Genomic DNA, 26,007 nt, shown 5'->3' with positions numbered 1-26,007 from the left:
ACTTCCAAGCTCCTTACATGCCAGACCAGATACTGAAAGTGACTTGCATCTATTTTTTTTTATGATTTATTTATTTGAGAGAAAGAGCATGCGTGCATACAAGTGAATGGGGGGGAGGGGCAGAGGGAAAGAATCTCCAGCAGACTCCCCACTGAGTTCGAGCTGGATGTGGGGGCTCAATCTCACAACCCTGAGATCACAACCTGAGACGAAACCAAGAGTCTGACACTTAATTGACTGAGCCACCCAGGCGCCCCTATTTTTTTTTTTTTAAGTTCCTTACTGAAAATATTTCTCTTCACTTAGAACACTTTATATTGGGGCGCCTGGGTGGCTCAGTTGTTGGGCGTCTGCTTTCGGCTCAGGTCATGATCCCGGGGTCCTGGGATCGAGCCCCGCATCGGGCTCCCTGCTCGGCGGGAGGCCTGCTTCTCCCTCTCCCACTCCCCCTGCTTGTGTTCCCTCTCTCGCCATGTCTCTCTCTGTCAAATATATAAATAAAATCTTTAAAAAAAAAAAAGAACACTTTATATAGTCTAGCAAAATAAAAAAAAAAAATCTTAAGAAAAATAACTAAGGAACATGACATGTGAATGAATGCTGCAAGGTTTTCCTCAATATAAAATAGTAGTGGAAACAACTTGTAGTTTCCTGGCTTGCACCATTGAACTGTTTTCTATCCACACTGTTTTATGAAATGCATGTACTAGCAAATATTGGATTAGGAAAATTGTGCACAATATTTTAAGTCAGCCACAGAAAAGTTTGCTTTCATATTTCTTTGCAAGGATGACATATGTCTGTTTTCTTATTTGGACTAGGAAGACATGCACATGGCATGTGCAGCCAAGCTATACCTAGACTCCATCCGTCAAATCTACTACAAACTGTGGCTTATTCATTAAGAACATACATTCTTTAAATCTATGCTCTCTGATTAAATAAGAACATCTAGGTGTTCCCTCATTTTATTGCCTTTTACACCCCAAGGATTCCCAATGCACTTGGGAGTACAATATCAGACAAACTTTACAATGTTATCCTGGTTAAAGAAAAAATAGCATAGTCCAACTAGCTATAATAATAACATATATAGTTAAGGTGAAAGCATGGAATCTATTCATACTGTACTGGATGTGAAGAAATAGCCTTGACCTAGTTCCAATAAGGTAAATTAATGTTAAGTATGTTTGTATAAAGCTACTCTGTATTTCATAGTTCAGCTCTTAAGTAGTATGACATACTTAATGAGAACTAATACACCTCTACCTCCAAAGCAAGTCATGTTCAACCCAGACTTTAAATATACATCTATTCACGCTTTACAGCTAACCTGATGTTGAAAGTCAAACATTTGGAGCAGTGAGAAAAGAAGGAATTCTGTCCACTGGCACAAATTTAATCCATTTTAAAAATTAGGAATTCTGATTTAAAACCTTGTGTTTTGGTAAATTTATTCCTCTAACTACATAAATACACTAACCCTTCACTAATTCAGATGTTTCTTTTGAATAATTTTAATCATGTAATATTTATTTTTCAAAGGTAGGTTTTAAGTCTGCACAGCAACCTGAATGCAATCCAACCAAATTCTCCATCCTTAGTCATTGCCTATAGGCTCCTCGTGGAACTCTGATCATAGCATCCTCAGGGTCTCAATAATTTCTTCATGGCACCCCAGGTGGGAAGCAATATTTTGGGTTTTTTTATTAAGTCCTTAAGTCCAAACAACTTAATACCTATTAAAATACTAAAAACATCACAGGCATTCGAAAAACTAATACACACAAATTGAAAAAAAAAAAAAAAAACAACTATTCTTAAATGACCACAATTCTACCACAACTATTCTTAAATGACCACAAGTATTCATTAGGTACTGCCCAAAGTCTCAAACCTTAAAATCACACTGAACATCACCACCTTCATTACCTATCCCACTTTCGTTTTCCCCAGTACTTACTTTCATCATAGCAACTCCCATAAATCAGCTTAGCAAAGATATGACATCACTGAAAGGAATGTAGAACAATATAATGTTTGCATTGTAGGGCTATATTATGAAACTTAATGTAAAAAGAAAAAAGTAATTCACTGGGGATGATAATAATCCAGCATGTTTCACTGCAGCATATTTATTTCAGCATAAAACAATGTTATGTAAGACTCAACATCAAAGGTAGCAATTCCAATTATTAGTTAGGGGAATCTGGGTGAGCTTTCAAAGTGTACCCCACCTAGCCTCTCCTAATTTGCATATTCGATTTGGTCTTACAACATCCTGCAGTGGAACACAAAAGTCAGAAAGTCAATTCCTGGCTGATGTATTAATGCATGCAAATGTGAACTTTTATCCATTTTAAAATTTAAGAATACAAAACTATGCCTGGAAATTTAGAAGCAACCGTTGCAAATTTGGTTTTTGGGGATTTTTAATTCTAGAACTCTAGTATATCCAAGCTTGACTTTGTAAGGGGAATAGACTTGCTGCAATGCCATATTTTTTCCTGAGAACCACAAAGGTGAAAAGTTGCTTAGCCTTTTGAAATTATTAATAGAAATATATGAATTATCCAGGAACTATGTACTGTACCACAAAGTTATAAAACCATACATTGAATTATATTTTCAGAAATAGACTTATTCTTTATCTAGCAAGCTCAGACTAGACCTACTTTCAAACATATATAAACTTTCAGTTGCTTCATTGAGAACTACCTATTTATATCTAGCAAAATCCTTGGGGAAGGTCAATCTAGCTTCCCACACAAAGTTCAGAATTTGTTAAAGCAGATAATAAAGCTTAAAAGTCTCAACTGCCACAACATATTTAGAATTTAATGGTAACTCATTGAACCAGTTGACTTTATTACATGTGACTCTGTGGAATGATCAACCACCTTCATTTCCAATTCTACATTTATTTTCCCCAATCCGTACTTTTCCCAACATTCATGGGACAGATTTTTACAGAAGCGGAATTTTTTGATTGTCGGTTTGATTTTAGACTGCTTTATGGCTTTCTGTTGGCTATTTTAAATTAATTCTCATATATTGTATCAGAATGCCTTCAATTAGGTTTGTAAAACTTTAATACTGCTGGATGCAGTACTCTGGAATGTGGGCATTTACTACATATGTCTGAATGTTACCTCTCCCTACACTCTGCCTCCTGATATTTTCTGCACATTTCAGTGTAATACTTCAATACTGGTACAGGTTTTAGGATTACAAGTTCTTAAGATTCCTAGGGTACAGATTTTATGTGTCATATGTTATTACCTACAATCAGGCACTGGATAGAAGTTTCTCATCAATATTCAATTTTTTATCTTAGAAACTCTTTAAAGAATTACACACATTTTCAAAAACTGGAGCCACGTATTGTCAAATAATGTAAATTCAGTATCACTTTGTTCAGATCTCCATTGTTATTTGATGGGAGAGAGCCAAAATATATTAGCCACATTCAGAATCCATCAGTGTGCTTCGTGGACATTCTTTTTCACTTTGGTGTTGGCATGCAGTAGAGACTCTAATTTGTCTTTTAGATGTGATTAGCTACAATCTTGAGTTTTTTTTTAATGTTTCATTGAGTCATTATGTCATAAGGTAATAAATTTGACATTTCTTTTATAAAAAGATGGTTAATACTTTCAAAAGAAAGCTATATTTTTTCAGCTCCAGTGCCCTCAGAAGAATCATATTCACTTGTACTAGGGTCAAATCATAAAAGACAATTTCCCACTTCAAGTGATCTGAATTCACTTCCCGCTTTAAATTACAGGCAATTTTAGTCTTTTTTTTTTTTTCTTGCTCATAAAATAAAGCTGCCTAATGTTTTTTTAAAATGTGATGCAGTATGCCTCTCTTTCAAAATAGAAAATGCTCCCTTGTTCAGAGTTAGACTTACTTAGCTTGGTTCCACATCCTCTGTAATTTCTGCCTGTCCCTCGCTCTACAATAGAAGGGGGGTACAATGATTATCAGCTGAAATGCCCTCAATCTCTTTTTGTCTGCAAGTTTTAAAGGCCGTGAAATGTAAACATGCTCAGAGAGACAACGAAAGTTTTCCTTAAAGTTGTCAAATGGCAACCACAGATACAGTGTCTCTGAAGTCAAATGAAATGTTTTCATGGCATTTGATGAAAATGTCTGTCATATCACTTCTATTTGCTTTCTAAAAGGCTGTACAGTGAACTGATTTGGCATTTCTTTATTTCTACCTTTTCCAACAGTTTATTCGTCAGGCATTACTCTTCATTGAAAATAATTATTACTTATTAAAAAAAAAACAGTTCTCAACAGGATGTCTCATTTTAACACTATGTACTATTACCAAATTTTGGTGCTTTAAACTCTTTCCCTCAATAATCACTGATCTGATGTAAAAATGAAGCTTATAGTTGAGACATGCCAAAATGGGATCTATTCATCCTAGGTATATATTCATCTTATTGTGAGCTTTTAATTTGCTCAGTGGTAAGTATACCTCAATCACATGAAGGTGCCATATGAATGGAATTGTTGGCACTTCCGATAAGTGTAGCTAGAGACTAAGGATTCTGACTCTCTTAATCTTCATAATGGAAGAACCCTGAAGAACCTCTTTACGTGTTATTTTCTTGTCAAGATGCCTTGAGAAACATGCATTTGCTTAATAGCATTTGTGTAACTTGATTTTATTTGCCAAATTGAGATTAAAAAGAAAACTTGTTCCCTACTCATGTAGGAAGGGAGAACTAATAAAGTATAAATCCTTTAGGTAAGTGATAAATGGCATGAACTTTGACTTTGTTTAGATTTCAGACCCATTTTACCTGAAAGAGTGTGGAAAGCAAATAAGAACAGAAGAATGTTTATTTTCATTGAAACAGAAAACAGTATCATGAGGTTATTTTAATGAATAAGTAATGAGCAGAAACCTTGGGCAGGATGGCCCAATGGTTTTAAGCCTGCAGGTACTTTAGCTGTTGGCTTCCATTCAAATCCTGACTTTACCACTTATTAGGTATGTGACCTTGGGCAACCTATGGAAATTCTCTAGGACTCAGAAGCATGAAGAGATAATTATAGTTAGTACTTTACCTCATGGGGTTGTGGTAAAGATTAAAGGATATACTACCTGTAAAGTGCTTAGAACAAAGTTGCAAATTAGAGCTACTCTCCTGGGAAGTTTAAAAAAATAGATCAAAAGATGATTCTAGTAGTAGAAAAAAGACAATCAATCACAAGTTTTTGATTGGATAACTACTACAGAGAAGGTGCCATGTCTTGCATTTGGATGTTAAGAAGAAAGACAAGTTATAGCTCAGAAAATATGAAACATGCTCAAAAGAATCTGACAATAAAAGCTAGCAGCATGTACTCCTTAGAAGACACATTCTGGGTCAGACTACCTGGGTTCCAAACCAGACTCTGGTACTTGCAAGCTTTGTGACTTTGGGAAAATCACTGAATCCCCACTGTGTCACATATCCATCATATATCAGATGGGGATAATAATAATAATATATGGCTCACTGGCGTTATTGTGAGCCTATAATACCAAATATTGATGTAGGTTGTAAATGCCATGTAGTTCATCTGACAAAAGATGGCTTAAATCGGATGACTAAGAAGAGATTTTATAAAAGACATATCATTATATTAAGATGTCAAAGAATATAATGGAGATGGTAATAGGCAAAGAAAGTAGGTTAGAGTGGCAAAAGTTCATTCTTAAAAAATCACTAAGAGGATCCTCCTGGTTTCTAGTCTAACATGTAAGAAGCTTAGAGGCACAGTCTCATCTTTACAACAAAAAAAGCCAGACAAACTAAAAATCAAACACTCTTCTTATATCTATCAGAGAATTAGAGGAGACATCACAAGGAAAACCACTGGATAGAGGAAGGCAGATACTGAGAATCACATTTTACTGGAGCAAAACCGCAGAGGCAGGAAACACTGATGGAGCCGGCTCAGGGTGAGGAAAACATAAACTATAATTAACAGATTGCTGGAGGCTTAGCGTGGAAAAGCTTAAGAGATATAAACTCCAGGGGGACAAGTCTTAAGGGCATCCCCAAAGTCTTATCTCCAGAAGCCCTACCAAGTTCCCACAGTGAAGAACGGAGAAAAATCCCTTCTGTTTCCTCCTGGGAGAGAGGAAAAGCAGCCATTTTGAAGTATGTCTATTTTTCTTAAAAAGGTCTAGACTTCCTATTTTACCTAAGGGGGAGGGAGAACTGAGAAGCATTTGTCAAGGTCACAGTAAAAAAACACAAGCTTACTGAAGGACTGTGATAGATCACAGAATTGTGGAAGGCTCCTATTCCTGTGACTTTACCACTCAACACCTCTCCACCTCACCACCCCATCAATAGGCTCCTATATACTAGCAGGGGGTTGCAACTGAAAGGCCTCCACCCAGTCACTAGGGAGGGGCGCCTGGGTGGCTCAGTCAGTTAAGTGTCTGCATTCGGTTCAGGCCAGGATCACCGGAGTCCTGGGATCAAGCCCTGCTCAGCAGGGAGTCTGCTTCTCCCTCTCCCTCTGCCCCTCCCCCTGCTGGTGCACACTCTCATTCTCTCTGTCAAATAAGTAAAATTTAAAAAAAAAAAAAAAAAAGAAGTCACTAGGGAAACCAAAAGACAAGGGAGAAGCAGGAGGAACCAGGACGCCAGTAGAAGTTACACCTTCTGACTCCTATAGCTCCAGCCAACAGTAAATAGTAAACATGACCTACTTCCTGCCAGATAGACAGAAAAGTTCACACAGAAGGCCTGTTTACCTTGGTTCCTTTTACCTGGCACACTGTATCCACCATCAACAAAAAATTACAAGTCATATGAAAACAATGGTATGACCAAAAGATGACATTTATAACGCCCAGAGCATATTTGAGGAACAAGAACACAGAGTTTGTAGGAGAATTAAAGTCAGAAACACAATTTGGGGAAGAACACAGAAAGCCCTTAATGCTACCTAAAAGTCAATGGAGAGCTTCTGATGATTTGCAGGATTAGCAGTCACCGTTTAGGAATATTAATCCTGCATCAGCGAGCAGAGTGGCCTGGTTTAGGAGCATATTTGCACTGGAGATGAGTTTCCTTGAAGCTGGCAAGAGCCCAAGAGTGACTTAAGATGACAGAAGTGAAAATGCAAAGTAAAAACACGTAAATTGAGAATGAAGAGCTGAATGAATTGGAAATTGAGAAAAAAAATTGTGTTAAACAATAATAATGTCAATAACAGAAATATTAGGAGCGGCAGGAGGAGATCCTTTCTGAAAGGAAGGTAAGCTTGAGTTCAGATATGTGACTTGCAGACATTGGAAATTATCCAGCTGAAAACTGACAGTGTGAGATTAGAACATGGAAATGAAGACTAGAGGCATGCAGAAATTAGCAAATTTTGACCATTAAGAGAATGAAAACTCTGAGCAAGCAAAAAGTGTAGGAAGAGATTTAAAAAAGTAAAAGAATGCTGAGTAAGACTCACATTTAGGTTTTAGAAGGAAAAAGAAAAAGCATCAAAGACAAATAACATTAGGAAATACATATCACAATCCACTGCAGGTGAAAACTTCCAAGAAGGTGTGCATTGAACAGTAGTGTCAAGTGCAACATAAGAAGAATTAGAATAACGCAAGAAGAATTATGAAATCATAAAGTTCTCAAAGGAGCTAGTACCTAAGCTCCATGAGAGCTGGTACTATGTTTGGTAAATATGCATCACTATAGCATTTAGATCAGTGACCCAGAGTGGGTGGCCAAAAATTATTTGCTGAGGAAATAATATTTTTGCAGAAGACAAACTGTAGGGAACCAAAGAAAGTATGTATAGTTTGGTAGGATGTATACATAATTTTTTGTATTGTCTCTATCTTTGAGATATAAGAAAAAACAAAAGTATTTAGAAGTGAAGTTGAGATTTTTTTTAAGATAAGAAAACTGTGATACATAAAGGCAAAAAGTATGATACAGTAATAGGCAGTTTAAGGACACTTAGAAAAAAGGACTAAATACAAAAAGAAAAACTTTTGAGAAGATAGAAAGGATTAAGTTTAATGGTTCATTATTTTACTGAGAAATAAAGTCTATAAATAAATATGAGTTGGGTAAATTCCTTTTAGAGAAACTATAATGCATGGATACTTGTAAAATGATGAAATAATTAACCTGACAATTATGGAACAAGGTACTATCATATTTGAGGAATAATGCCAAAAGCATTATTTTTGGACATGAAAATTGCTGATATCATAAGAAGACTGTGTGTTACTATTTAATGGATGTACTTTGTTAATATACATAATGAAATATTCTGAAGATAATATATTGGATTAAATTATTATAATTGCACCACTTTGCTTTGTAAGTAGCTTCCACTTAAAATAGATTGGAAGCTGAATAGATTGTCTTTGGAGGTCCTAGCTGGAAGTGTGTGAATTCATAACCAAGAGACTGCCCATCTTTAAAGAGATCCAGACATGGGCACCAGTATTTCTTTAGTTGATTCTAGTGTCTTATTCACTTCGTAGGCAGGAAAGCCTTCCTTATGATGTGTGCAGTGTAATATAGAACAGAGCTGTCCAATAGAAACATACTGTGAGCCATATACGTAGTCTTAGAATTTTTAGTAGCCACATTTAAAAGAGTAAAAAGAAATAGGTGAATTTTGGGTAATATATTTTATTTAACCCAGTGTATCCAAAGTGTGTATATATATATATATATATATAATATATAAATAATTGTTGATATATTTTTATATTGTGCTTTTGTACTATATCTTTGAAGTCCAATGTGTGTTTTATTCTTATAGCACATCTCAATTTGGACCAGCCACAGTTCAAGGGCTCAGTAGCTTGTGGGGCTAGCGGCTATTATATTGGACCATAATATTGGACAGGCTACAGAACAAAGTCTTTTGAGTCAGAGAGTCTGATATTCAAATCCTCCTCCTCAGTCACGCCCGTGACTTGAATTTTTTAACCTTTCTAAGACTTTAGTATCTTCCATGTCACAAAGTTTTAAAAAGATTAAATGAGATAACATGCATATCATCTTTTACACTGCCTGACTCTTTGGAAACATTTAACTGATATTAATTTCCTTTCTCTAGATCCCTCTGGAATTTCTCCTTCTTTTGTCTGAAAAAAAAATTTGTTTGGATTTGAGTGAATGGATAAGAAGAGCAACTGTTCAACATCCATTCAACCCTTTATAAAACTGAAAACAGGAACACAGTCCCCTTCCTTCTAGTGGCTACACATGCAAATTTCCTTAACTCACCTCCTCCCTGTACCCCCATGACTCCTAAGCCACCCCCCACTGGTCCTCTCCTGATTGATCCTTTTACCGCTCTACTTTTTCCTTTTTCCCCCATGACACTTATCAACTTCCAACCAATTATACATTTTTTTTGTTTTAATTTATAATGCTTGATACTGATTTTTGATCCCTCTCTGCTATAATGTTAGCCACGAGATGGCAGAGATCCTTCTCTGATTTGACCTACGTGTATTCTAAGTACCTAAAATAGTGGCTGGCAAAAAATGAACTCAACACTTGTGAAATGAATGAATGGGGAAAAAAACACTTTTCACCATGCCAATGGATATAATTTTATATTCCATTTCGTACATATATCTTTAAAGAGGTGGCTGAAGCATCACACAAATCACATTTCTTTTTAACACTCTTCTCAGACTTTAATGTAATTATTATTATTATGGCATATTAAGAATTAACTCCTCTTAGTGCATCTAAAAAGTGTCTAATTTCAAACAGAAATCTGTTCTGAACTGGTATCATAATAAATTCCAGTGTATTATTAAATGATTAGATAAAAGGCAGATTTACAAATTAAATCCTTTGATATATCTCAGTGTCATTTGAGGATCCAGGGAAGACATTATTTTTATTATTATCATTTTTGTGTCTTCACTTCTACCTGTTGACAATTCTCTTGGTGTTTTCAGACTACCCAGTTCTTATTTCATGCTACATGTCATATTGTCAGTTTTTTTCACTTTGGGTAAGTCACACTCATCTTTTGAGGGAACAATTTTTAAAAACATCTTTATTTTGGAAAATTTCACATTTCTACCAAAGTAGAAAGAATAGCATAATGAACTTCTACCTACCCAAGACCCAGCTTCAACAATTTCAACCCATGGTCAGTTTTGTTTCCTTTGTATTAACACCTACATCCTTAACATCACTAATTTGAAAGTAATCCTGGATATCAAATTACATCTCCTTTAACCACATGAGTATATATTTCTACAAGATTAGAATTTTTTCATAACTAGCATTTTATACTGAAAAATATCTTTATTTCCTTATTGTAATTAAAATTTTGGTCAATAGGTCACAGTTTATATTAAGATATATTAATACAGGTATATATATAATTGTTGGAATATTATATAGATATTATATATACATTCCTATATTTTTATATCATTTTGCACATAAAAATGGTTATAGTCCTATAGAGCATGCTGGGGTAAACAGAGGTGAATAATGAGTCTTGCCGGCATGCAACTGATTGGCAGCTTTCATCCTAAATCCATGAGAAGCTGGGTGAGCTTACCCAGATGGGTTGTTTTTTTTTTTTTTAAAGATTTTATTTATTTATTTGACAGAGAGACACAGCGAGAGAGGGAACACAAGCGGGGGAGTGGGAGATGGAGAAGCAGGCTCCCCGCCGAGCAAGGAGCTCGATGTGGAGCTCAATCCCAGGACCCTGGGATCATGACCTGAGCCAAAGGCAGCCGCTTAACAACTGAGCGACCCAGGTGCCCCCAGATGAGGTTTCTACAATCAATATGAAATAAACACAGCAACAGTTTTCTAGAGAGCACGGAGAAAATATAACAAATGTCCCCTACGTGGAGTTATCCATTTCCTTCAGGGATAATTGTTCTCTTTTCACATCCTCATCTCTCTCTTTCATGATATTGGTTGTCTTTAATTGCCTGCTGATTCTTGGTTATTCACTGAAACTTCTGAATGAAGGCTTTCGTTGCTTAGTGTAGGCAACTTGAAAGAATTTCCACTGCTGTTATACAGAAACGATTTCCTGAAAGGCTTCTTCCATGGGAGGATGAAAAGCAGGTGCTATATAGGTGGACTGGGGATGAGGCTCCCCTATAGGGAAGTAGTTCCCAACTTCAGCTACATGCTAAAATCTTATGAGGAATTCTTAAAAATCTTGATGCCCAGGCCACAATATTAACCAGTTAAATCAGGCTCTTAGTGGGTGGATGCAGATGATTAGCATTCTTTTTTTTAACTCTTCAGATGATTCTGATATGCAGCCAAGTCTGAGAACCACTTTCTTTGGTGGTGGGGCCAAGGGGTAAGTAAGTAAGCAGGCAGGCAAACTGCAATGCTCCAATTTTTTTTTTTTAAGATTTTATTTATTTATTCTAGAGAAAGAGAGAGAGATGCGAGTGGGAGCAGGGGAGGGGCAGAGGGAGAGGAGAAAGAGAATCTCAAGCAGACTCCATGCTGAGCCTGAGATCATGAACTGAGCCAAAATCAAGAGTGAGAGGCTCAACCAAATGAGCCACCCAAACTCCCCTTTATGCTTCAGTTTTTTTAAATTCTTGGATGGAGTTATCTTTATTTCCCTGCAAACTTATAATGTTGATCCTGTGTAACTCCACACATGACTGTGTCTCTTTTTTAGGCTATAATTATCTCATGATCATCTCTTCCCAGGCAGAGGTCTGCTTGTCTTTACATGACAGCTTTCTGATTATACTTTGTGAGAAAAAGCCCTTCTGTGGTCAGGGAAGGGAATGCAGGGAGTAGGGCCAAATTTCCAACTTTGCCAGGTGATCTGAGTGCTGGTTTCCGGTGAGTTACTCTGAAGAATTCTTCACAACCTTTCTTGGTATTTGTATAAGTCGGTTCAAACTGCCATAACAAAATACCACAGAGTGGGTGGCTTAAACAACAGGAAGTGATTTTCTCACAGTTCTGGAGGCTGAAAGTCCAGGATGGAAGGGTTGGCAGGGTTGGTTGTTCCTGAGGCTTCTCTCCTTGGCTTAGAGGCTTCTCCTTGTCTCTTCATGGGGTCTTTCCTCTGTGTGTGTACATCCCTGGTGCCCCTTCCTCTTTTTATAAGGACTCTAGTCCTACTGGATTCGGGACCCACACTTAAAACCCCATTATTTACCTTTCTGCCCTGTCTCGGAATGTTGTTACATTGGGGGTTAGGGCTTCAACATATGAATTTTAGGGGGACACAATGCTGTCCAGAAGAGTATTTTTTATTTTGATCTTAGAATATCTATGTAGCCTCTTTGGGAAGACCTAGAGCGAACCCTATTTCCCTGGGCTGGAATTTCTGCCATTTTTATCCACCCATTCTGATCCCAATGGCCTCCTTCCCTGCTTCCTGGAATATCTCAAAAATTGCTGGTCCAATGATTGGATTTTAAATGTGATGATTTAAAAAATGTGTTACAGTACAGTTATTAGCTCTCTCATGTGTATGAGTGCATAGGAGTAAGATCAAAGTGAGCATTCTGGTAAATTGTGAGCGAAGGCTCGCTTTTATATCTCTAACTCCATATCCTTGGTCAAGCCCCAACCCTCCCAAGCAAATGACTATGAGGGTTTCCCTCCACTCTGAGACCAGAGTGAGATGGTAATATCACCTAGACTGAAAGAGAAGTTAAGTGGCCCCAAATATAGAGGAAGGAGATTCACGATTTATGAAAGTATCTAATGGTAAACTCCTAAATTATTTCCTCACACTTTCTCTACAGGATACAACACAACAGTGAATATACATTAAGGACAAAGCCTGCTACCGGGAGGTCCTGGAGCGGGCTTGGATTAGGCTCCATACACCAGGGCTTCAGTTCTGGCTTTGTTACTCATTATACAGGCTAAGACAAGTCATTTAGCTTTTTTGGTTCCTCATCTGTAGGAATAATAATAATAGTACCTGCACCATCTACTCAAAAGGAAGTACAATTATCATCTGCCTAGCCTCCAGGGCTCTGTCAACCCAAGTATCAAGTAAGTTATATTTGTTGAACACTTACTACTTTAAACCGTCATTATATACATTAGAGCATTAGTATCACTAAGATAGTTTGGAATATTTTTTGACCTTGTGCTGTGAATACACAATTGCACAATAGTAACTTCCTCTGGGTTAGATCGGGCAGCAAAGTTCATCCCAGTTACTTTACAAACATCTCCTTACCTCATACCCTTAGTTACCAACACATTGTGTATGTAATAGGCACTCAGGAAATGCTTGTTGCATTAATTAATCCAAAATACTTTGTGGTTAATAAACACAGAAGGACACAGACAGGTAACATGAGACCTACACAAGTATTACCAAGCGCTTTTCCATCTTCAGTGCTGAAGGGAATATAAAAATAGCAAAAAATACGACTCCTATCCTTCCAGATTTTAGAATTTAATTGTGGATATGGTCAATTATACTACGAAAAAGAAAATAAAGTTGTGAAGAAAGGAAAAAAAAAAGAGAGAGAGAGAGACAGCAGCTATTGTTTTATACCTTCGTTAGTTCATGTCACCCAAATGTCACTCTTGCCATTAAAGCCTGCATATACTAAGCCTAAACACTATTCATGTGCACATGAGAGTGGATTAACGTCTGCAAGTTTCCCTCCACAGCTTCCGCAATGGCTCCAAAAAGGCTCATAAATAGGCCTGTGATGGGCATTGAAAATGGCCTCCTTATGGATCGAATTCTTCATCTTGGTAACAATAAGTGAAAAGATCCATAAATACAGTTTCAATTAACAGCAACATTGAGATGTTTAGAAATAGACCATAGGCTCTTTGAATCTGTTGGCCTTCTCATAAAGAATTCTGTTTTTCCCCGAGGGTCAAAATTAATTAATGTCCTTACAATTTATTTAGCGGCCCATTTTTTTCAGAGATACCTACACAAGTTCAGTGAGCCATATTAGTGTAGCAAGGATGATATAATCAGACTGCTTTGAAGCGAGTACTCTGTAAAAATATACTGTCTCAAGTAGTGACTAACAGGGAGGATAATAAAGTATTCTGTCAGAATGATTACTTCTTTATCTGTGGACAACATTACTGTATACAATATGGCATAATGACCAGATTCAAAACTTTTCATGTGGTCTTTCATGAACTCACACAAGCTATAAAAATTCAAAAGAGAAAATACATGCAGCCATTAATAGTCTTTAATTGTTCCATTAAAAGCTATCAATGGATCACTCTTGTCTCATTGAACAATGCACAGAACATTTCCCATGTCCAATGATTACACTTTTATCTTTTCCTAAACTGAGCCTACTACACTTTTGTACCATTAGTAATATTATACTGGCAGACATGCTCTGCAGTTTCCAAATACTGTCTTAAGATAAGGAAAGACTGCTGCAGATGTTATCAGGAGACCTCACAGACACTGTATCTAAATGTGACTGTTGAGATCTTAGCAGCAAAAATGAAAATTGGTTTATTTCTCATAAGTTCTCAAGAAAGAAAAGTAAGTATTTATTCTCAGGAACTATCATAAAAGTAAAAAAAAAAATTCATCTAAACGTACTTTCACTGTTGTGATGTTACTATAGTGAAAGTGTTAGGAAATAATTTAAGAGTATACCCTTAGATAATTTTTATAAATTATGCTATATCCAAAAAGTAGAATATCATGTTAAAAATATTTCATAACATATAAACTTGGTCATAGTATATTTATCAAATTACTGAATCTAGTGGAAACCTATTTTTATTTGAAAATGTGTGCATTGGGGCATCTGGGTGGCTCAGTCGGTTAAGCGTCTGCCTTCGGCTCAGGTCATGATCCCAGGGTCCTGGGATCGAGCCCCACATCGGGCTCCCTGCTCCGCGGGAAGCCTGCTCCTCCCTCTGCCTTTGCCTGCCGCTCCCCCTACTTGTGCTCTCTATCTCTGTCAAATAAATAAATAAAATCTTAAAAAAAAAAAAAAGAAAAAAGAAAATGTGTGCATTAAGAAAGAACGGCAAGATATACAAATATAAAGCTTACAGATGATTATATCACTCTATTGAGATTACTAGAGAAGTTTTTTTTTTCTTTTTTCTGCTTATTTATACATTTAAATTTTTAGGAAAAGATGTATTACTTAGTGATGTAAAATTGATGAAAAGAAATATTGAAGAAAAAAATCAATATTAAGAGAGCAAAAAGATCACTGTTCAGGTTTTTTCCATGGTAAGACTTAAAGATACCCACCACAGTTTCCACAAACACATGTAGGTGCTACCATCATGTACGTTAGATTTTCTTTTGAGGTGCAATTCCTGTTTTACTTATTTTCTTTTTATTTTTAGATTTATTCTCCCTCTCCTCTACTCCAACCTTATCACTCATCCAAGTAATCCAGGCTAATAAACCCATATATCCTTTTTTTATCTTTCTCTCCATGCTCACATAGTTATTCACAGAGATACCTATGTAGAGTTATACATGTGCACAAATAAGGGGGCATTAGTCATTGTTTTAGAAAAAATTGGACCATACTGTAGAATCATTTTGTGTATTGCTTTACGCCTTTAATAATACGTTTTTGGGGGGTTGCCTGGATGGCTCAGTTGGTTAGGCGTCTGCCTTTGGCTCAGGTCATGATCTCAGGGTCCTGGGATCGAGTCCCGCATCAGACTCCTTGCTCAGCGGGGAGCCTGCTTCTCCCTCTCCCGCTGCAGCTCCCCCTGCTTGTGCTTGCGCTCTCTCTCTCTCTCAAATAAATAAATAAAATCCTAAAAAATTATGTTTTGGAAATCCCTACAAATTAACTGTATAGTGCTAAACTTTCTCTTTTTAGTGGCTGCATGATATTACGTGCTGTGGATTTAACAAGTTACACTGGCCTCCAGGCTGTTCCTCCAGGTTCCCAAATGGGGGCGACGTTGTCCCCCAGGGATAGCTGGCAATTTTTAAAGACCTTTTGAGTTGTCAATAGCAGCAAGATGAACACTATTGGTATCTAGTGGCTAGAGGCCAGGAAGACGGCCAAACATCATACAGGACAGTACCACAATAATTCATTAGATCACCTAAAACATCACTCGGGGCCTGGGGCACACCCATCGGGCATACTCTGATCTCAGGGCATTTGGCACTGGCCCTCCCTCTGACCACAATACTCTTGCTTAGGAATCCAAAAGGCTCACTAGTCACCTCCTTCAAGTCTTTTTTGAATGGCATTTTCCCACCACAGCCTAACTGACCAGCCTAGAAACTAATCCTTCCCCAACCATCCATATGCCTTCTCAATCCTACTTACTCTATTCCTTTTTCCACTCAACTTCTAATGGGCCACATACTTTATTTACTTACCATGTTGATTCAATTAGCTTTTCCCTCCTTCTAGAATATGAACTCCACTGTGGCAATTGTGTTTTACTCACTAATGTATCCCCAGCACCTAGAACAGTGCCTAGCATTCAACAGGCCAATGAATGAACGAACAAGGGAACAAATAAATGACTGTATGAATGAGGGACATTCATTTTATTTCCCATTATTTTCAACTACAAACAATGCTGAGGTAAATATCCTTATATATACGTGCTTATGTGGTGGTCCTTTTATTTCTATACGGTCAGAATGCTTTCCAAAATGGAAAATTTCCCATAACCATGGATGAGTATTCTCTAGCTGCCTGCTCTCAATTTCTCAGCCATCTATTGGTGGCTTTTGAAAACCTTTCCCCATCTTTTTATTTTGATTTGTATTTTTCTGATGACTTGTGGACTTGAGCATCATTTAATATTTTTGTTGATTATTTGAATTTGATCATCTGTGAATGAGTTATGCAGATCTTTTCTGGTTGTTAAAATTTTCATCTCCGGTAAGTCTCTAAGAGTTATCTATATGTATCCTACTTGTAATTGACACACACAATTTTTTTTTTTCTAACCTACTGTTTGCCTGTTAATTTTGCTTATGGAATTTTTAGGCCACAGCTATAATTTTTCACCATCAAATATGTGCACCTTTTCTTTTGCAGCTTCTGGGCTTTTGGAAGTGAGACCATGTCTTTACATTGCACATAGTTTACCCTCTGTTTTCCTGCAAGAGTTTTATTGTTTTTACTTGTTGCATTTAAGTCTTTAATCCATCCAAATATATTTCTGTATATAAAATACACAAAAGTAAAACTGGGGCTTAATGTCATTTCATTTCAGCCATATAACCAGATATGCCACCACCATACTAATAAAGACTATATCTTTTTCCCCCTTGAATTGATCTCTGTTGTATATTAAATCCTCCTAATTACTCACCTCAGTGTCTTGATTCCCTATCCAGTTCCATTAACCTCTAATCTTGTGTATACTAACTTCATGCTTTAAACAAAACAAAACAAAAAACCCAAACCACTCTTGGTGAGGAAGAAGAAATACAATTTGGTAGGTCAAAAGGAGTAAGAATATTCAATCTGGAGATGCATTAGGGGCCAACTTTCAAACAAAACTGAAGACGTAGGCTGTAATTGAATGTCATGATGTTTTCAATCTGCCTAAATATATAAATAATACAAGTATTCTTCTCCTTTTGCTAGTCATAAAAATGGCTGAGACAATCTTGCATACTTTTCCTTTGAAAAGTCATTTTAATTAATTCCATTATAATCTTGTTCTTTTTCATCATGCCTATGCTTCAACTGTTTTGAGTGACATTGTATTAGAGTTCTCCAGAGAAGCAGAACCAATAAAATGTGTATGAATCTAGAAAGACATTTACATACGGATTTGCTCATGTGATTGCAGAGGCTGGTAAGCCCCTAATCCACAGTGTGGGCTGGCGGGCTGGAGACCAGGAAAGCCAACAGGGCAGATGAAGTCCGAATGCAGCCTTGGGGGGAATTAATTACCTCTTGCTCAGGGAGGCCAGTCTTTTTTGTTCCATTTAGGCTTTCAACTGATTGGATGAGCCCCCTCACCCCACCCCACATTATGGAGGGTAATCTACTCAAAGTTCACTGATTTAAATGTTAACCTCATCCAAAGACACCTCCAAGCTGACACATAAAAGTAACCAGCACAAATATCTCAGGTTATTTTTTTTTATCCCTAAGAAAAACTAGATTTTATCCCTAAGAATATTTAGACGAGTTTTATCCCTAAGAAAATTTGTCTCTAAAATGATTTTTTATCCCTAACAAAAGTTAGATTCCTAAGGTGGGGGTGGGGAGGGAAGTGCTGAGTAGGCAAGACTTCAGGGTAAAAGTAAATAAGAATACAGGCTTACTTCTGCTCTGACCTTATTACCTGTAAGACCATTAAGGATTCCATTAACTTCAAATCACAAGGAAGGAGGCAAACCCTGTCAAGAGTTTGTTGATGTTCATTCCTTCCATCACCACTTACCTTTTACATCTCGGCCCCTACACTTCAGAGGGACTGGAACAACACTGGTGGCCAGCTGCTGGCCACTGTGGCCGCAAGAGAACTCATCACTGCTAACTTCTGCCTACTGCACGCATTCACCTGAATGTCCCCTACGTGTTGAGTAAATGAAATCTGTGTGTCTCTTAAAACAGGAGTCGTGGGTTTCCTTGCTGTAGTAGCAATGTTAGTTCTGGGTCTATTCAATAATTCAGAGGTTACAAAGAAGGATTAACTCTCTTCTCATGAAGCCTATTCAGCTCTACCCACACACAGACACAAGGAATGCTCTCTGATATTCACTCAAATGGTTAAGCCAGGGGTGAATTACTGAGCCTGGGAATCTCTGCTAGACTTACCTGGGGTGTGATCAATGTCTGGACTAGATGTTTCGGCAGGAATTCTGGTGCCAATGGCCCAGTCCAAGTCATCTTGAGAGTCCTGAGTAAGACCGCAGGCTGTGGTCCAGTTTCCTGAAGTTTCAAAATGGCAACTTCCTGCTGTGTTTGTATAACGGCCTAAGGAAATGAAGATAGTAATAGAATGTTCTGGAAATGGACATTACACTTGGTATTATACTACATTTGTGATTGTTCAGAATCAGTGCCTGCCTGTTTTAATTACTTATTAATAAATTTAAAGAACCAGGACATTTGCATCCACTGGTAATTTTAATTGTACACTGTAGCTTTTTTTTTTTATCAGAAAATCTAGAGGCAGCGCATGAATATTGTCATTTATCCATGAAGAAGTTGTATGGATTGACTAATAATATTATAGATGATACATAAAACTGTGTCTACACATGAGCAATGAACATAATATTATGATAATACAGATAAGTCAGATCGAATAAATCAACAGCTTCAGTTGTCTGGAAGTTTAATTCAGTCCCTGTGTTCACACTGGTGTTTGAACAGCATAGACCATTAGAAGGGCAAAGTCATTAACTAAAAAAAGGTGCCTTTGGAGAAGTAGTAAACGGTAGAGGACACAAACCCCCTCAGCATACCATACTAACCATCCACATACAACATTTCAGAGCTAGTCACTAAAAAAAGTTCTAAGTGCTGATTGATAATTCATTAAAAGTTAAGTTATTCATAATGAGAAAAATTACCAGATAATAGCTGAAAGTCTACTACTTAGTCACCTGTGAAAACTACCCTCATAATACAATTGATATCTGCTTTCATTTTTAATTTTTTTTTGCAGAGCAGTTATTATTTTTGAGCATTCACTGTAAAACTGTGTTGTATAGACAGAATGACTGTGTGATTTGACCAGTATGAATCAATTGAAATTGTTATTGACTTTTCCTTCCTCTTTAGAGAGATGACATTTAGGTTGCTTTTAATATTTCTTTTCCAGATGGTTTCCCGTTCATAACTTCTTCTTAACGTAAAACTAATACTAGCATAAAGAAATTGCATCAGAAGAAAATCTTGCTGTTAAAATGGATGCCAAACATATCGAAAACAAAGCTTTAAATAATTCTATAGAAAATCTTATGGATTCCTGACCATATTTTAATTAAATATCAGCATTTCACTTCTCAGGCATGATTGCATCTTATCCCTAAAGTCTAGAATCATTTTTAATTATATGCATTTCTTGCATTCATTCGACATGGCATATAATGCATTTAATTTTATATGCTTATTTATGGGCTCTCTATATCCCCTCCTTATGTTTATCTTTTTAGTATCATGATATAAATAAGTTTATACTATGCTATGCAATATGGCTAAAAGTAAGAACTCTAGTTCTCCAAGCGTTTAGCTAACACAACTGCAAACATGCAGAATCTTCCAATATAAACATAAAACAGCCATTATGTGTTCTTTAGAATGATGTCACATACAGGATTTGCACTATTGCATTTCTACATAACTGACTCCCTAACACACAGGACCTATAATAATTATTCTATATCCTTTTTGATTCTCTGTAACCACCCTTGAACCTTCTGTTCCACCTATCTAACATATGACTTTATGTATGACTCTAAAGATGTAGATACAATCCGGATAAATTCTCTTATATTTCATTCTCTCTACCTCTAAATTATGTCATTTTTCCTTTCTCTTCTCTAGGGCTAATCCCAGTTTATGATCTCAGTACCTTATCAAGCATTCTATAGCTATTAGCATTCTATGGCTCCATTCATTTCAGTTAGAGAGCTATTCCAGATCCTTCAATCTCACATTTTCAACCAATTCCTTTCTTACAACTTGCAGACACAGCCAGGGTGCCCCTCTTGATTGAATTTTATATGCTTAAATTTCTCACTCTGTACAGCTTTCACTCATCCTTTCCCATGGTCCTTCACACTTTAATGCAGATGGCTTACAAATCTACAGTCAGGATGGAATGCAGGTGTTTATCTTCAAATGCTTGTTGAATACTCCACTTGGAATATGCAACTGTCGTCGCAAAATCAAAAAGCCTAAAATGAACTCATCATTCACCTCTCCAAATGAGCTCTTCTCCCTGAGATTATTGATTAAGTTCAGAGCATGAATCTTCTCCCTCTTTTTAAAATTCTACCTTTGGACTTACCTTTGGTTCTACATTCCTCATTCCCATATTCAATCTATCACCAACACTTGTAGGTTCTCTCTTTGAGAACTTAACTCTCTCCTTCCCTTGAAGTTTATAACCCCTGTTCCAGTTCCATTGGTCCAAGCCCCTGGTTTATTTTAAGAGTCCATTTTTTTTTTTTTCAGTGTAGCCTTCATTGATCAGCTTTACAAACCCAAACCACATTAATCATCTTTAAGAATGCTCTTGTGTTATTTCCATTGCTCAAAATATCAGGTTTTTCACATTGTTTGAATACACTCTCCTAAACCCCTTGCCTTGCATACAATAACCTTTCCTTTGATGCAAAATGTTTTTGAAACTGAATCTTAAAATTGCCTCTATGCCAACTAAATTTTTCAGAAAATTATTTCTTAAATAAAAACTGATTTTTTTTCAACTTTTATGTTTAGGACTACTTTCCTCTATTTTTGGAATGTTTTCTCTAGCATTTGGGGGTTCATTTGTCATTCATTCTTTTCCTCTCTTGAAGAGGACAGAATTGCTATTTTATTTGACTATAATCACCTTCTTTCACTCAGATAGCCAGAGATGACTTATAAGTTATCTAAGTAATCGTGATAAGCATTGTTCTCTCCTTAGTTTAGCCATAATCCTGGAATACAATTCTAGACATTGAGCCTTATTGTGGAAAAGGCACCTAGGAAACGTTTGCCTTGTTCTTAAAAACAAATCAAAAGACAGAAAATCCATTTATTCTTTCTCAGGATATCACTGTAAAGATGTGAACTATGGGACTGAAGAGATTATATGGGTAGCTGACTTTATTACAAAGTCAGTTACATGAAGATGGCACAGGATAAAGAAGGAAGGAGTCCATGTAGTTCTAATTTTTGATAACAGAAGTTGCTAAAATCAACCAACTCTAGGATTCCTTGCTTTTGACCTCTTGCTACTGGAGATAATACAGTTTCCTTATTGTATTAGTTAAAAATTGGTTGGTTCCAAGCAACTGAAAACTCAAGTAGTAGGAGCTGAAACAGACAGGAATTAATTCATCTCAATTAAACAGAAGCCAGGAAGTTGTCCATTTAAAGTTAGTATTGTGGTTCAACTGTGTGGTTGTGAAGCACATATTTTCCATCTGTTCTTTCTGTCATCTTGTCATCCTCCTGCTCACTCATGGTTGCAAGAGGACTGTGGTACTTCCTCGTATCACATAGGTTCAAGGCATTGATAGAAGTGAGAAGAGGAAAGGAGAAGACACTTTTTTTTCTAGTCTGGTGTTTTTCCTTCTAAAAGAGATACCTTCCCCCAAATTCCCATGTGTATCTCATTGGCCTCTGGCAGCTACAAGGAAGTTTGGAAAAGACGGTATTTGTAGTTGGTCACAAGCCACCGCAAATAAAATTGGGACTTCTGTTTTTAAGAAACACAAAGGAGGGCCAGGCAACTAACAGGAATTACCTTGATGTTAAGCTGGTTGACGCTGAAGTTTCTGCTACAAGTATATTAATTAATGTATCTTCTTCATTCCATCTAGCAAATCATACCCATCTTTGAATGTTCAACTTATGTCCTATCTTTCCCTTTCCAGACCACGTCAGAGTATGTGTGCATGTGGGTTTTATGGCCCTTAACAGCGATTATAGTTATTACTACTCATTTGGAAATTCATCACTTCTTTATTGTGGATTGTCACTGTAACTGTTTACCATTGAATTACTATAAACGGTTCTATGTGGGCAGTATTACTACTGCCCAGAGTGGTTCCATATATACCTATTAAATCATAAATGATATGAGGAACTTTGTAATATTTCTTGATGATGATTATGTGGTTGGTATTTTCAAAATGGTTATTGCTTTTGATGAAGTATTTTCTAAATTGTGATCTTTGTCATGATTCCTGGAATAGACTTAAAAGCATTACCAACAACATTTAAACAAATGGCATTTTCCCAGTGGTATGGTATTCAGCCATACAGTGGTATGGTTAGTGTAAATATTGATCAACTTACCTATATATTTTTTAAGAGCTAGCCCCATAATTATTTTTAATTCATCATATTCATATATGCACCTTATTTTGCTATACCACAATGCATAATACAGGGATATTTAATACTTTCTCCTCAGCATGAAATGGCTTCATAGAATGCTGCATTGCAAAGGATTTTGAAGACTCTGGGTTCAGTGGGAAAGAAGGCTCTGACTCGATAATGATATTTGGGTTTTTTTGTTTGTTTGTTTGTTTTAAAGATTTTATTTATTTACTTGACAGAGAGAGACACAGCGAGAGAGGGAACACAAGCAGGGGGAGTGGGAGAGGGAGAAGCAGGCTTCCCGCCGAGCAGGGAGCTCGATGTGGGGCTCGATCTCAGAACCCTGGGATCATGACCTGAGCCGAAGGCAGATGCTTAACGAACTGAGCCACCCAGGCGCCCCTTGTTTGTTTGTTTTTAAAGATTTATTTATTTATTTATTTGACAGAGAAAGAGAGCACAAGCAGGGGGAGTGGCAGGCAGAGAGAGAGGGAGAAGCAGGCTCCTTGCTGAACAGGGAGCCCGACATGGGGCTCAATCCCAGGACTCCAGGATCATGACCTGAGCCAAAGGCAGCCGCCAACTGAGCCACCCAGGAGCCCGTGATATTTGTAACTGTTGTAAAAGGCAGCAGAGAATGCATGCATCCATACCCTGCACATCCCTAGCCTAGAGTACAAGGAACACTTAACACAGGCTTTAGGTGATAATTTTGTTCCATGTAAGAAAAGAGCACATTTTTTTACTTAACTATTTCTTTTAAAAAGAATCGATTTCATTTATTCTAAACCATGAATTTTTGCAACAGAAGTTAGAGATGCAAAAGAAAAATTTATCTTTGTTTATAACCTACAGTAAAAATTTACTTATGAGGAATCGCTGAGTTTATTTTCTGATAAGCATATAAAGTACATATAATAACATCCACCATGACTGACAAATTTCAAGAGAGTATAAAAATAATGAAATGAAAGAGGCTAACATTATTAATCCTAGAAGACTGAACAAATATGTTCTTTATGCCATTTAATTCTCAAAGTACTCTATAGAATGGATATGATTCTATCTAATATAAAGATGAGGAAACGAGTCCCCGAGAATTTATTTATTTATTTTTTTTTTAAAGATTTTATTTATTTATTTGACAGAGAGACACACAGCGAGAGCAGGAACACAAGCAGGGCGAGTGGGAGAGGGAGAAGCAGCCTTCCCGCGGAGCAGGGAGCCCAATGTGGGGCTCGATCCCAGGACCCTGGGATCATGACCTGAGCCGAAGGCAGACGCTTAATGACTGAGCCACCCAGGTGCCCACGAGTCCCCGAGAATTTAAATAATTGCTCAGCATAGGAGGGTCAGCATCAAAATGAAGACTTCAGTTTAATAAACCAAAGGTCCATTTTTTCCTTATATTTCTCCAAAGGCCATTTTGAAAATTTTGTAATTTATTTCGTCATCCACAACAGGCTATCTGATTGCAGGAATCTAACCCCGATGCCTCCAGTGTATCCAAAAGAGTATCAACATAAAATAAGTGATGAAGTCACTTTGCAGAATCAGTAAGTCACCGGTATGCCCACGTGTATCGTGTAGTGTTCCTCTTGGATGTGAACAAAGCCTATCAAAGGTCTTAAGGAAAGTGACTGTTTCATTTGTCAACATATTGTTTTAATTTTAATAAAATCAAATACTGCATGTAGTTGTCCACCAAAGTTGTAGGTAACACGAACAAATATGAGTGTGCAACTGACTCAGGTTCTGAAAATCAAAACTGCCTTTGTGTATTTTTACATCAATACTTCAAATAGCTGTGGGAAAAATAAAAATCATATAAAGCAGCCTGAGAGGAAAAATGAGTGAAGCCAAGGGGGGAAAAAAAAGCAGCATTCACATTTGAAAAACCAAAATACTTAGTAAGTTTTTAGGTTTGACAAGCCGATATTTACGTTGCCCGGGCACGCGCACGCACGCGTGCACACAGCCACTACTCTTCATCGGCACTCCCCAAATACACTGTGATAACCTTATTATTAATAGCACTTGCTACATTCCAAAAGTAATCAGAATTCTTTTATAACTAACTTTTTCAAAAAGCAAAGAACACTGTATTTTAATATATCCCCCTGCCCCTCCCCCACAGCAGAAAGTGAGTTGCTTAAGTCTAAGACGATGTCTTATTCATTTTTCTACTTATTCAACATTTAGAAAGTTGTTCCTAGCCCACACTAAGAATAGCAATAAACGGAAGAATATAATTTTTATATGAATATGTTCAATACATGTGCATCTTGAAATGAGAGGAAGAAAATTTACTTCCTGTAACTATTTTTTCTTTGTGCACGTGAACAGCTCTCCTTCCCCTCACTGGTTTATTATGTCAATGTCATCATGTTCAAATTATTCTTCCCTTAGAATTTTTATTTTGTTTTGGTGGTGATTTCTAAATACTCTCTACTTGTTATGCCTGGTGGGGAAAATAGTGATTTTACAAACGTTTTGGAGCGGTTTTTCGAGCTCCATTGCAATCAGTTCTCTACGGTCAATATCAAAAAATATATTTTTTTGGAGTGCTTTTAAAAAAGCTAGGAAGTCCCAAGTTATATGCAAACAATGAATCATGGAACACTACATCAAAAACTAATGATGTAATGTATGGTGATTAACATAACATAAGAAAAAAAAAGAAAAAAAAAGCTAGGAAGAACACTAGGGGAAGAAAACTAACTTAAATTTAAATAGAAGCTTTTAAAAAAAAGAACACTATAAAGTATTTTTCAATATATTATAAATTTCATTTGAGAATGGGCATATATTATAAAGGAAATACATAATCGTTTATAAAATAAGATTATAATACTGTAGCACTGATAGTACAGTCTTAAGAAGTGCCAGTGATTTTCACTTCCTTGACACTTTGGTTTAAAATTGAAATATAGCATTAATGTTGAGAAATTTATGATAAGTGAAATAAGCCCATCACAGCAAGACAGATACTGTATGATTCCAAATACTGG

General features: G+C 36.7%; 1 protein-coding gene across 1 annotated transcript in view; it reads right to left on the bottom strand.

Annotated features, from left to right (window-relative positions):
- Positions 1-26,007, bottom strand: part of MALRD1 (MAM and LDL receptor class A domain containing 1) — an 803,589-nt gene that overhangs the window by 199,341 nt on the left and 578,241 nt on the right. The window contains exon 32 of the mRNA XM_032425534.1: positions 18,767-18,925. Coding sequence (XP_032281425.1) covers positions 18,767-18,925 — 159 coding nt within the window. The remainder of the gene's footprint in view (positions 1-18,766; positions 18,926-26,007) is intronic.

The sequence above is a fragment of the Phoca vitulina genome, unplaced genomic scaffold (genome assembly GCF_004348235.1).
Source record: "Phoca vitulina isolate PV1807 unplaced genomic scaffold, GSC_HSeal_1.0 scaffold33, whole genome shotgun sequence".
NCBI classification, from domain to species: domain Eukaryota; kingdom Metazoa; phylum Chordata; class Mammalia; order Carnivora; family Phocidae; genus Phoca; species Phoca vitulina.
This window is presented reverse-complemented; position numbering and strand designations above follow the sequence as displayed.